Source organism: Notolepis coatsorum (assembly GCF_963971535.1).
Source record: "Notolepis coatsorum genome assembly, chromosome: 1".
NCBI lineage: Eukaryota > Metazoa > Chordata > Actinopteri > Aulopiformes > Paralepididae > Notolepis > Notolepis coatsorum.
In genome coordinates this window covers 68660615-68674669 of record NC_140165.1, presented here as the reverse complement: position 1 = coordinate 68674669, position 14055 = coordinate 68660615, and the positions used below count along the sequence as shown (strand labels likewise).

General features: G+C 45.1%; 1 protein-coding gene across 1 annotated transcript in view; it reads right to left on the bottom strand.

Moving 5' to 3' along the window:
• Positions 1-14055, bottom strand: part of aox5 (aldehyde oxidase 5) — a gene marked incomplete at both ends in the record, with an annotated part of 234481 nt that overhangs the window by 109214 nt on the left and 111212 nt on the right. The window contains 2 exons of the mRNA XM_084324128.1: positions 6879-7005; positions 12057-12226. Coding sequence (XP_084180254.1) covers positions 6879-7005; positions 12057-12226 — 297 coding nt within the window. The remainder of the gene's footprint in view (positions 1-6878; positions 7006-12056; positions 12227-14055) is intronic.

The following is a 14055-nucleotide window of genomic DNA, read 5'->3' as shown; positions in this document are numbered from 1 at the left end:
CATAGTCTAGCAACGTTCAAGATAGGGGAGGGAAGAATTGGATAATACGAAATTGGGATGGGAGAAAAAGGAGAAAAAGTGGATACAAAAAAAGAAAAAAAGGCTCAGATTAGGCATATTAATGATGAAATGTACACATCACTACACATCATTACTAGGCTTGCTGCTAGTCGTGATCATAGATATATATATAAACACTAGATGGCGCAAGGCGGAGTCTCCTGCGTAGTTCACCGGCGACCATCTTGCTACAGTTAACTACTGCTTTAAGGTGAGTGATCTGCACAAACAAAAATACTCTTAACTCGCTGAAATCTTGACGGATTTACAAACGGTTTGGTTTATTACAAACGTGGCTATGATTCTTGGTTGGAAGAATTTTTATTAAAAAAAATAGATTTTCATAATATGAAAGTCCATTATAAGTATGCAGTATGATAACTACACCTCTGACGTTTTTAACAAACCAAACGGTTGAAAATTGAGCAAGCTATGGTTATTTCAATAGTACATGCACTATAGACATTCATGTTATGAGTGGGCGTGCTACCCTGTAGCAAGATGGCCGCCATGTGGCAACGTCGGTCTCCGTTGGCCAGCAGCGCGGGTGAGTCATCTAGTCTTTATATATATCTATGGTCGTGATACCGGTGTTACTCTGTGATCAGTAAACACCACTGGTGTATGTTTTTTTTCTTCTAGAAATAAACCCATTTAGTACATTCTTTCGCATATCAGTGCCCACATTCATCACATTCTAAATGCTAATACCGCACCAAAGCAGGGGTAAAATGCTTACAATTACTGTAACAAGTTCATTGTGGTGTTAACACGATTTGGCTTTGAAGACACATTCGTCAAATGGGTTAGCTTGCTTTGTACAGGGCTTACGGCAGAAGTTCTGACGAATAGCAAGGTCTCTAAACCCTTTAACATTAGTAGAAGTTGCCCACAAGGGAGCCCTTTATCGCCCTTGCTTTTCATTCTTGCGATCGAACCATTTGCTATAGCGGTGAGGACGCACAGTGATATTCATGGAATTCGAGAAGGTCATATAGAGCATAGGATAGCCCTCTTCGCCGATGATGTAATATTAATGCTAAAAAATCTACACAGATCTATCCCAGCACTCCTAAGTCTTATTGAAACATTTGGGAAAATATCTGGTTATAAAGTGAATCACTCCAAATCATCTATAATGTTACTCAATGAAAGAGAGAGGAAGGATGGGCTTGTTTGTGCTTCTACTCTCAACTCAACAGATACATTCACGTATTTGGGAATAAGAATTGTCCCTGAGGTGAATAAGATTTCTCAGATAAACTATGACCCAATTCTGGAAGCTAGTACTTCTTCAATAGAGCGTTGGACATCCCTACCTATCTCAATTATCGGCAGGATTAATATTCTAAAAATGAATATACTCCCTAAATTTCTCTACCTATTCCAGAATATCCCTTTACCTCCTCCCTCGTCTTTGTTCACAAGAATCAAGAAACTGTTTACCAACTTTATTTGGCAAAATAAACGCCCCAGATTACGTCTATCTCTACTTTACCTACCATATGACCGAGGAGGCCTGAAATGCCCAAATATCCAATGGTATTACTGGGCAGCACAATTGCGGACGATCATGTTTCAAGTTTTAAGTTTCTTTAATAGTTGTCATACAGAAGTACAGAATACTTTCATACAAAATGCTTCTTACTGTTACGCTCCAGAGACTGTGCTAGACAAGATAGTATCAAATAACATAGTATAGCATGTAATTTAGAAGTAGAAAATGAGGTCACAGTGTTCAGTATAGACATATGTACAATGTTCGATGCAGAATAGACGTAACTGAGTTACCATATAATATACAATACTATGCAGTGTACTAATGTACAGAACACCTTGCTTTTAAACTGTCTGGTCCCAAACCCCTAGTCACTGCAGTCATTTACCGGCCCCCCAAACCAAACCCAACCTTCCCCTCTGACCTGTCTGAATTCCTGACACAACTCTGTGCTATCTCTCCATCCATCCTTTTAATCGGTGATTTCAACATTCATGTTGATACTTCGGACTCCAAAACCGCCACAGAATTCCTGGACATTTTAAACTTTTTTAATCTCACCCAGCATGTTGATTTTCCCACTCATAAGAAAGGTCACACACTGGATCTGGTCTGCACATCTGGCATCTCCATCAGTAATCTCACCTGCTCCGACCTCACCATCTCTGATCATCTGGCTATCACCATGGACATTCTCATCCCTACTCCTCCAATCAAGCAGATGCGTTCCATAACATTCCGTAATCTCAAATCCATCCACCCCTCCTCTCTCTCCTCCCTACTGACTGACACCATCCCTGATGCCTCCCTCTTACAGCATGGCTCCCCTACAGACCTGGTCAACATCTACAATAACACTCTCTCCTCCTGTCTCAATCAGCTCGCCCCAATCAAAACCAAGTCTGTCTCCTTCACTAACTCCGCCCCCTGGTACACCGATCACCTACACCACCTTAAATCCAAGGGCCGCCAGCTCGAACGGCTATCCAATAAAACCGGTCTCACTGTCCATAAAGAGGCCTACAGACAACATCAACAGCTCTACAAAGACGCCCTCAACTCTGCACGCTCCTCCCACTACTCCGCTATCATACAGTCTGGCAGCAACAACCCCAGGACTCTGTTTTCCACCATCAACACACTTCTTAAACCCTCTGACACAATCTCCTGTTCCTTCACTGTCAGTAAATGTGTCTCCTATCTGTCACATCTCCAAACAAAAATTGACAAAATCCACACCCAACTAACAATTGCCTCCGCCAACACTATCTCCCCTCCGGATTCAACCCCCTCTCCACCGCCCAACCCACCTTTTACATCCTTCACTGAAATCACTACATCGGACCTATCCTCCATTCTCTCTACAATGAAAACTTCTACCTGCATCCTGGACCCTATCCCCTCCATCCTAGTCAAGGCTTGTCTCCCTGCCCTTTCTCCCCTAATCACCTCCATCGTAAACACCTCTCTGACCACTGGCCTATTTCCCCCCGCCCTCAAAATTGCTTCCGTCACCCCCTTACTAAAAAAACCCGGTCTCAACCCTGAAACCCTTGATAATTTCCGCCCCATTTCCAACCTCCCCTTCCTCTCAAAAATAATTGAGCGAGCCATTGCCTCCCAATTAAAATCCTACCTCGACAACAATAACCTTTATGATACATTTCAATCCGGATTCCGCACCAAACACAGCACCGAAACTGCTCTTCTAAAGGTCACCAACGACATACTCCTCTCTGCCGACTCTGGTTCCCTCTCCATCCTCATTCTCCTAGACCTCAGCGCTGCTTTTGACACCATCAGTCACCCCATCCTCATCACTCGTCTCCAGTCCTCCGTTGGCATCTCCGGAATCCCCCTCACCTTGCTCCAATCATACCTCTCTCACAGGCACCAATTCATCTCTATCAACAACTGCAAATCCCCCACTGCCCCCATCACTCATGGTGTCCCCCAAGGCTCAGTACTTGGTCCCCTGCTCTTCATCCTCTACATCCTTCCACTTGGTCTGATTCTCCGCCAACATGGCCTGCGTTTTCACTGTTATGCAGACGACACTCAGCTCTACCTCTCCACCAAGACTATCACTCCAGCCACTCTCTCCACCCTCAGCACCTGCCTCACAGACATCAAAATATGGATGCAAAATAACTTTCTTAAACTAAACTGCAATAAATCAGAAATCATTATTATCGGTCCAAAATCCCTCACCAGCCACACCCAGGATTTCACCCTAAACATTGATGGTACCATTGTCACCCCCTCCACTCACGTCCGTAACCTTGGCATCATCCTGGACCCCACCCTTTCTTTCCTCCGCCATGTGAACCACATAACCAAATCGGCCTTCTACCACCTCCGGAACATTGCCCGTCTCCGCCCCTCCCTATCACTCTCCGCTGCTGAAACACTGGTTCATGCATTCATATCATCATGACTAGATTACTGCAACAGCATCCTCTACGGCTCACCAAACACTATCCTCAATAAACTCCAATATGTCCAAAACTCTGCTGCCCGCATGCTCACCTCCACCCGTCGCTCTGATCACATCACCCCTGTCCTCCACGACCTCCACTGGCTTCCAATCAAATACAGGATACATTTTAAAATACTACTCATCACATTCAAAGCCCTCAACAACCTTGCCCCTCCCTACCTGTCCGACCTCCTCCACCGTCACACGCCCACCCGTCGCCTTAGGTCTGCAGATGCCAACCTCCTAACACCTCCCACGACCAGGCTCCGGACCTGGGGCGACAGGGCCTTCGCTGCTGCTGCCCCCTCCCTCTGGAATGCCCTCCCCAGCCATATCCGTGATGCAAACACCCTGACATCTTTTAAATCAGCCCTCAAAACTCACCTTTTCAATCTTGCTTTTGACCTCTAATTCTGTCGGTGTTATTTTATTTTATTTTTGTCATGTATTATTTTTGTTCTGTTTTTTGTTTTGCCATAGTTTGTCTCTCCTGCCCATGTAAAGCGTCTTTGAGCACCTGGAAAAGCGCTATATAAAATAGATGTATTATTATTATTATTATTACTATATAGTGCAAAGCAGAAATGGGATGAGGTACAATTTAGGTACAATTTACAGTAAGGTGTACGAGTTGTAGTGCAATCCTTCATCAATAAATATAAAGTGTGGGGAGTGGGTGCTACAGTGTGTTTGTTTAAAGTGGGTGTGTGCTATAAAGTGTGTGGAGTGGGTGCTACAGTGTGTTTGTTTAAAGTGAGTGTGTGCGTGTGGATGTGTGTGCTATGTGCGTTTGGTGGTTGTTGTTGTGTAGTGTTCATTGTTCGTTTAGCAGCCTGATGGCCTGGGGATAGAAGCTTCTTCTGAGTCTTTCTGTGCTCGCCTTGAGACTCCGGTATCGCTTGCCTGACCGCAGCAGTTCAAAGAGGCAGTTGTTCGGGTGACTGGAGTCTTTAATGATTCTCTTAGCCTTGCCCTTGCAACGCTTGTTGTAAATGTTCTGGAGGGTGGGGAGCCCCCCTCCAATTGTGCGTTCGGCTGAACGTGTCACTCTTTGTAGTCTGCTTCGGTCTTGTGCAGTGCTATTCCCAAACCAGGAGGTGATGTTGCCAGTCAAGATGCTCTCTATTGTACATGAGTAGAAGTTCTTAATGATCTTCTGACTGACTTGGAACTTCCTTAGGCGCCTGAGGAAGTAGAGGCGTTGTCGTGCCTTCTTCACAACACTGTCAATGTGTGTGGTCCATGTCAAGTCCTCGGATATGTAGGCTCCGAGGTACTTAAAGCTGTTGACTCTCTCAACCGGTGCCCCGTCGATGCTGAGGGGGCTGTAGTCCTTGACCCCCGACCTCCTGAAGTCCACAATCATCTCCTTTGTTTTGCTGACGTTCAGGGAGAGGCTGTTTTCCTGGCACCATCCCGCCAGGACCTTGACCTCTTCCAGGTAGGCCCTCTCGTCGTTGGCAGAGATCAGGCCCACCACCAAATGGTCGTCAGCAAATTTGATGATTGTAAAACGATCATGTTTTACTTCTCATCGGAGAATCCCCCTGCTTGGATCCAATCAGAATCCTGCTCTGTTAAACCGAGCTTACCCTTGCACCTGTATTTGTATTCTGCAGACCGTAAATATCTGAAGAAAAATACAGACAACCCCATTATTTTAAACATGATAGATGTGTGGTTTGACACACTCAAATATTTGAATATAAATTCGTCCCGATCCAGGTTCAGTCCTATTTGGGGCAATGCCAATTTTAAATCAGGGCAAAACGATAGTGGATTTAAAGTATGGGAAATGGCTTCAAACATGTCAATGGAAAAGATGGTGTATATTGTTAGATGTAAACAAAACATTTTTGATAATGCCTGGGGACCGTTTGTGTACTTCTTAAAACATAATACGAATGTTGGGAACTTGCTTCAACAAGAACAGGATTAGGGGGAGTACTGTGGGACAACTCTTATTATTATTGTGTAAAAACGACAAGAAACACCCTTTACTTAATGTGTAAAACATTTTGGTTGTATTATTATTTATTTATGTTTATTTTTTATTTTTTATTATTTAAATCTGTATCCTTCCTATGTGAACCTGTTTTTGAAGTTAATTATTATTTTGTGGGGTGGGGTTAGGGGAGGGAGAACGGGGTGAAAATGTTTGCTGAATACTGCTCTGCTGATATACATGTTGTAATTTGCAAACTAAAACCCAATAAATATATTGTTAAAAAAAAAAAAAAAAAAGTCCATTGTGTGTTGTATTTACTATTATGGGATGTACCAATAGGAAACGATCATTAGGCATGGGGTTATGCTTTCTAACAACCATTTATTGGCTTCCATTGCAAAATCATGATTCGACTGGCAGTTCTGTAGTCGAATCTTTTTATTTATTTGAATGACATTTGAATATAAAAATGTGTTCGGAACTCACATTCACGATACTTGGGCTACAATACATTGATACTGTGATTCTTATTTGTATTCTGCAGCAGCATACAGGGATGGCGATTCAATACTGTAATATGTTTTATATTGATTTATTGTTCATTCATTATCGACCACAGTGAACAAAAATAAAAATAAAACATAATATCCCTTCTGGAGAAATAAAAAGTACAAATCAATTATACTAGCAATCAATTCAATTATTCTCAGTTAAAAGCCATAAACCAATTACTAGATGGAATTCAAGGCCTTTTAGAATTTCAAAAAACATTTCACAGAACTTCTTTATATGATCTTTCATTAAAACCCTGGAAACATGCAAAAGAAACACGATACTGGCTGTATAACGGGGCAAAGTATCACCCCCCCCCCCCAAATATCACTGTACAGTACCTCCTCCTCGGCGAACAGCTCCTCTGGGTTGTTGAACCACATCCTCCGGTTCTCTCCTGGAACGTCGCGGGCTGAGATGAAGCTCACCACGCCGGGCTGCTCCAGAGCTTCAGACGGGTCCATGTCACTGGATCCATGGAGACACAACAAGGACGCTCTTCAGGTGGAGAGACACACATCAACATGACCTCATACTGCACAGACCGTATACAGACAGACATCAATAAATAAATACAATATTATTAGGGATGTTCGATATTGGCTTTTTTCCCGATATCCAATATACCGATATTGTCCAACTCTTAATTTCCGATACCGATATCAACCGATGCCGATATATGTGGGGTTTCCCCCCCAAAATAATTTCAGGTAATTAACATTACATATCTCTTGTCGTGGAATTAACACAACATTATGCATACTTTTGACAATAAATAAAATAAGAATTTGTTCTTACTTGCTTGCCTGGGTAAATAAATGTAAAAAAAATTAAATACAAAAGAAAAGAAAAGTTTTTGAAAACCGATACCAATAATTTCCGATATTACATTTGAATGCCAATATCGTCCGGTAATATCGGTAGACCGATAATATCGGACATCCCTAAATATTATTGATGATACACAAACAAGTAGTACAGCTGACAGGAATGTTCCTAGCTCCTACAGTATTGATGTTTGGTAAACAATGATATAAACATACAGTAGTATACTGTTGAGGTGTGTGTGTTACCTTGTGTGTGAGGTGTGCGTGTGTTACCTTGTGTGTGAGGTGTGTGTGTGTTACCTTGTGTGTGAGGTGTGTGTGTTACCTTGTGTGTGATGTGTGTGTGTGTGTTACCTTGTGTGTGAGGTGTGTGTGTGTTACCTTGTGTGTGAGGTGTGTGTGTGTGTTACCTTGTGTGTGAGGTGTGTGTGTGTGTGTTACCTTGTCTGTGAGGTGTGTGTGTGTGTGTTACCTTGTCTGTGATGTGTGTCTGTGTTACCTTGTCTGTGCGGTGTGTGTGTTACCTTGTCTGTGAGGTGTGTGTGTTACCTTGTCTGTGTGGTGTGTGTGTTACCTTGTCTGTGCGGTGTGTGTGTGTTACCTTGTCTGTGAGGTGTGTGTGTTACCTTGTCTGTGTGGTGTGTGTGTGTGTGTGTTACCTTGTGTGTGAGGTGTGTGTGTGTGTTACCTTGTCTGTGTGGTGTGTGTGTGTGTTACCTTGTGTGTGAGGTGTGTGTGTGTTACCTTGTGTGTGAGGTGTGTGTGTGTGTTACCTTGTGTGTGAGGTGTGTGTGTGTGTTACCTTGTGTGTGAGGTGTGTGTGTGTGTGTGTGTTACCTTGTGTGTGAGGTGTGTGTGTTACCTTGTTACCTTGACAACCTAGGATGGCTTAGAGTAGACGACAGAGTACAGCAACTTGCAATGGGCCTGGTCTACAAGATACACTACACGACCAAGGTACCCATGTACATGTCAAAATACTTCCCAAAGGTCAGTGAATACCACGATCACAACACCAGAGGGAGCTCCACAAATCATGTTAAACCCAGATTCGGCTCAAACAAGGGACTAAACACGTTTAGCAATTATGCCACATCAATGTGGAACGCCCTACCCAAAGCTGTAAAGGAATGTGAATCACTACCCACTTTCAAAACCACTCTCAAGGAACACCTACGGGAGACTGCAATTCGAAACGGGCCCCTGTAAATGTCCTAACCCAACCCCCTCCAATGTACAGTAATTTACCTAGTATGGTTGTCAATATTCCAATGTACAGTTTTGCTTGTTTATACAGTGTCTCCCCCCCCCCCCCCCCCCCCCCCCAGTGTACAGTTTTGCTTGTTTGTACAGTGTTTCCCCCCCCCCCCCCCCCCAACCCCCTCCAATGTAAATTACCCAGTATGGTTGTCAATATCCCAATGTACCCAACACAATGTACCCACACACAACCCCACCCAACCTCCTCCAATGTACAATTTTTACGTCAAATGTATATACTCCCTTTTCTGGACTCTTTTTGTATCACAAACAGTACTGTATTTGCAAATCTGGTATGTCATAAATGTATAGATGTAGCAGTACTGTCTATCTGTATGTCATGTATATCATATATGTCCTGATGAATTGAAAAACAAGAGAAAGTCTTTCTCTGGTCTGCATCCCTTAACAATTGTGTGTATTGAGCTGTACTGTACTGTACCCATTCTGCAATCTGTTAATAAAGTTTTCAATCAATCAATCAATCAATCAATCAATCAATCAATCAATCAATCAATCAATCAATCAGTCTGTGAGGTGTGTGTGTGTTACCTTGTCTGTGAGGTGTGTGTGTGTGTGTTACCTTGTCTGTGAGGTGTGTTACCTTGTCTGTGAGGTGTGTGTGTGTGTTACCTTGTCTGTCAGGTGTGTTACCTTGTCTGTGAGGTGTGTTACCTTGTCTGTGAGGTGTGTGTGTGTCTTACTGACTGACTGACTGACTGACTGACTGACTGACTGACTGACTGTTACCAACTACCAACATGACAGCTTTCTGACGACCACAGACATGGCGTCATGGTTTCCTGCATCGCACCAGTTACACAACTACATTGTGCAATAACTAGAAATGGTGGACAAGGTGACTTCAGATGCAGGACCATGGACAGGGCTGCTACACCTAAAGCACAGAGGGGTGCCTCTTAAACAATCTGAACCTGGATGGATATCCAGCCCCATTTTGAAGGTAGAATCTGTAATGACCACTAGGTGTCTAAAGAGCCTCGCTTGGTACTACAATTGTTAAAATAATTAAATTTGACACACCTCAGGCTGTCAAGAGGGGTCTGGAGAAATGCACAGTATAATAAGTGACTATATATAATATTATAACTATACATATGTAACGGATGGTACCGTGAAGCGCCGTCACGATGGACTTCAGATGTTGTGAAGTGACTGGGGCGAGTAGCGGTGCTATAGGTTAAACTCACTCTCACCCTCAAAAGACACGTTACAAAGAAGTGAATTCACCTCTTGGTATAGCGGTCTGTGCTGTTGCCCGCGGTGTGGGACTCGGAGACCCGGGTTCGAAACTCCCTAGGGGCATCGAAGTTTAACACAACGCAAAAAGGTGACGATATCAGCTCTGTTACACATATATTATATAATATATACATACGATATTATAGTAACTTCTTATACTGTGGATGTCTCCAGACCTCTCAAGAGGTGTGGCCAGTAATTAAGGCTGTCAAAGTTAACGCGGTATTAACGCGTTATCGCCCGATTCTATTAACGCCACTATTTCTTTTAACTCACGATTAACTTTTGAGAAGAAAAAAATCGTATTATTATTATTTTTTAACTAGACTTCACTCAGGTGTATTATTGATGCTCTCATTGATACTATGTTTGTTTCTGAAGTGTGTGGTGTGTGTGTGTGTGTGTGTGTGTGTGTGTGTGTGTGTGTGTGTGTGTGTGTGTGTGTGTGTGTGTGTGTGTGTGTGTGTGTGTGTGTGTGTGTGTGAGAGAGATATATAGAGAGAGAGGGGGGTGAGAGAGATGAGGAAGGGGCAAGAGAGAAAGAGAGCTGGGAGAGTGTGTGTGAGAGAGAGAGAGAGAGAGAGAGAGAGAGAGAGAGAGAGAGAGAGAGAGAGAGAGAGAGAGAGAGAGGGGGGGGGGGGGTGTGATTACTCAGCCCTTGTGTGGGTGAATGTAACAAGTTCTTAACGTTTTCTTTCCCCTATTATTTCATGCACACGTTATTCACTGTTTTAAATGATTCTTTTCTTTTAAGTTATTTTGTGCATCACTCTGTTTTGAATTTGATGCCAATTTGCAATGCATGAGGGTCATCCTTTTGTGTTAAATGGCTGCATAAAGCAAGCATGTGTTGATTCTCATGTTGATAAGAGTATTAAAACTTTGAAAAAGATCAGTTTAAGGTAGATAAAAAAATAAAGAAAAATGCGATTAATTTGCGATTAATCGCGACTTAACTATGGACAATCATGCGATTAATCAGATTAAATATTTTTATCGATTGACAGCACTACCAGTAATACAACCCCTCCCCTAATACCCACCTCACCTCCAACCCCTCCCCTAATACCCACTCACCTCCAACCCCTCCCTAATACCCACTCACCTCAACCCCTCCCCTAATACCCACTCACCTCCAACCCCTCCCCTAATACCCACCTCACCTCCAACCCCTCCCCTAATACCCACCTCACCTCAACCCCTCCCCTAATACCCACTCACCTCCAACCCCTCCCCTAATACCCACCTCACCAACAACCCCTCCCATAATACCCACTCCAACCCCTCCCCTAATACCCACTCACCTCCAACCCCTCCCCTAATACCCACTCACCTCCAACCCCTCCCCTAATACCCACCTCACCTCCAACCCCTCCCCTAATACCCACCTCACCTCCAACCCCTCCCCTAATACCAACCCCACCTCCAACCCCTCCCCTAATACCCACCTCACCTCCAACCCCTCCCATAATACCCACCTCACCTCCAACCGCTCCCCTAATACCAGCTCACCTCCAACCCCTCCCCTAATACCCACCTCACCTCCAACCCCTCCCCTAATACCCACCTCACCTCCAACCCCTCCCCTAATACCCACCCCACCTCCAACCCCTCCCCTAATACCCACCCCACCTCCAACCCCTCCCCTAATACCCACTCACCTCCAACCCCTCCCCTAATACCCACCCCACCTCCAACCCCTCCCCTAATACCCACCTCACCTCCAACCCCTCCCCTAATACCCACCTCACCTCCAACCCCTCCCCTGATACCCACTCACCTCCAACCCCTCCCCTAATACCCACCTCACCTCCAACCCCTCCCCTAATACCCACTCACCTCCAACCCAAGTGGCGAACCACGTAACGCGCGGCATCGCGGCACGGCCGACCCGGGTTCGATTCCCAGACCCGGCGTTCTTTGCCGAATGTCTTCCCCTGCTCCGTCTCCCATTTCCTCCTCTCCATCGCTCTCTACCGGACTGCCAGGTAGTAAAAAAAACGCAATACAAATCTACAAAAACATATTTAAAAAATTAAAACAAATTAAAAATTTAATACAAAGTGCAATACAAATACATCAATCAACATGTTCTAAGAAGGCGCGTTTGATATCGCAAAAGCGAAGCCCCCGCTGCACACACACGTGACCGCTGAGGTGGATACTGACATGATCCTGGCGTGGGCTCTGGTGCTGGTCACCATGACCACGAAGAGTTCTCCCTGCACGGGCGGGAGGTCGTCGTAGTACTTGGCCTCGCCCGTGGCCTGTTCGTACGAGGCCTGGTGCACCCTGGGACGACCCACCGGGTCGCCCGACGCCTGGTCCTCCGGAACCAGCTGTGAAGGAAAGAGACAGAGATGGAAGGTAATTGTAGTATTGTGGAAAGTATACAGATACAGAGTACAATGACATCTATATGTAAAATACTGTAAATTCTGGACTATGCTCTATAAAGGATAATTGCTTCCTTGATGTGAATAAAATGAAAGTTATTTTAATTTGAACGTTTATTTGAGGTCCTTTTGTTTCGTGTCTTTCTAGACAGGCAATTGTGGTGGAAAATAGCCGAAGCGAATAGACTAAGTAAGAGATACTAGCAGAGCATGGGGCCCTCGTGTTGTAGATACTAGCAGAGCATGGAGCCCTCATGTTGTAGATACTAGCAGAGCATGGAGGCCCCTCATGTTGTAGATACTAGCAGAGCCTGGAGCCCTCATGTTGTAGATACTAGCAGAGCCTGGAGCCCTCATGTTGTAGATACTAGCAGAGCATGGAGGCCCCTCATGTTGTAGATACTAGCAGAGCATGGGGCCCTCATGTTGTAGATACTAGCAGAGCATGGAGGCCCCTCAGGTTGTAGATACTAGCAGAGCATGGAGGCCCCTCATGTTGTAGATACTAGCAGAGCATGGAGCCCTCATGTTGTAGATACTAGCAGAGCATGGAGGCCCCTCATGTTGTAGATACTAGCAGAGCATGGAGGCCCCTCATGTTGTAGATACTAGCAGAGCATGGAGGCCCCTCATGTTGTAGATACTAGCAGAGCATGGAGGCCCCTCATGTTGTAGATACTAGCAGAGCCTGGAGCCCTCATGTTGTAGATACTAGCAGAGCATGGAGGCCCCTCATGTTGTAGATACTAGCAGAGCCTGGAGCCCTCATGTTGTAGATACTAGCAGAGCATGGAGGCCCCTCAGGTTGTAGATACTAGCAGAGCATGGAGGCCCCTCATGTTGTAGATACTAGCAGAGCATGGAGGCCCCTCATGTTATAGATACTAGCAGAGCATGGAGGCCCCTCATGTTGTAGATACTAGCAGAGCATGGGGCCCTCATGTTGTAGATACTAGCAGAGCATGGAGCCCTCATGTTGTAGATACTAGCAGAGCATGGGGCCCTCATGTTGTAGATACTAGCAGAGCATGAGGCCCTCATGTTGTAGATACTAGCAGAGCATGGGGCCCTCATGTTGTAGATACTAGCAGAGCATGGAGGCCCCTCATGTTGTAGATACTGGCAGAGCATGGAGGCCCCTCATGTTGTAGATACTAGCGGAGCATGGAGGCCCCTCATGTTGTAGATACTAGCAGAGCATGGAGGCCCCTCATGTTGTAGATACTAGCAGAGCATGGAGGCCACTCATGTTGTAGATACTAGCAGAGCGTGGGGCCCTCATGTTGTAGATACTAGCAGAGCCTGGGGCCCTCATGTTGTAGATACTAGCAGAGTGTGGAGGCCCCTCATGTTGTAGATACTAGCGGAGCGTGGAGGCCCCTCATGTTGTAGATACTAGCAGAGCCTGGGGCCCTCATGTTGTAGATACTAGCAGAGCATGGAGCCCTCATGTTGTAGATACTAGCAGAGCATGGAGGACCCTCATGTTGTAGATACTAGCAGAGCCTGGGGCCCTCATGTTGTAGATACTAGCAGAGCATGGCGGCCCCTCATGTTGTAGATACTAGCAGAGCCTGGGGCCCTCATGTTGTAGATACTAGCAGAGCATGGAGGCCCCTCATGTTGTAGATACTAGCAGAGCATGGGGCCCCTCATGTTGTAGATACTAGCAGAGCATGGAGGCCCCTCATGTTGTAGATACTAGCAGAGCATGGAGGCCCCTCATGTTGTAGATACTAGCAGAGCATGGAGGACCCTCATGTTGTAGATAC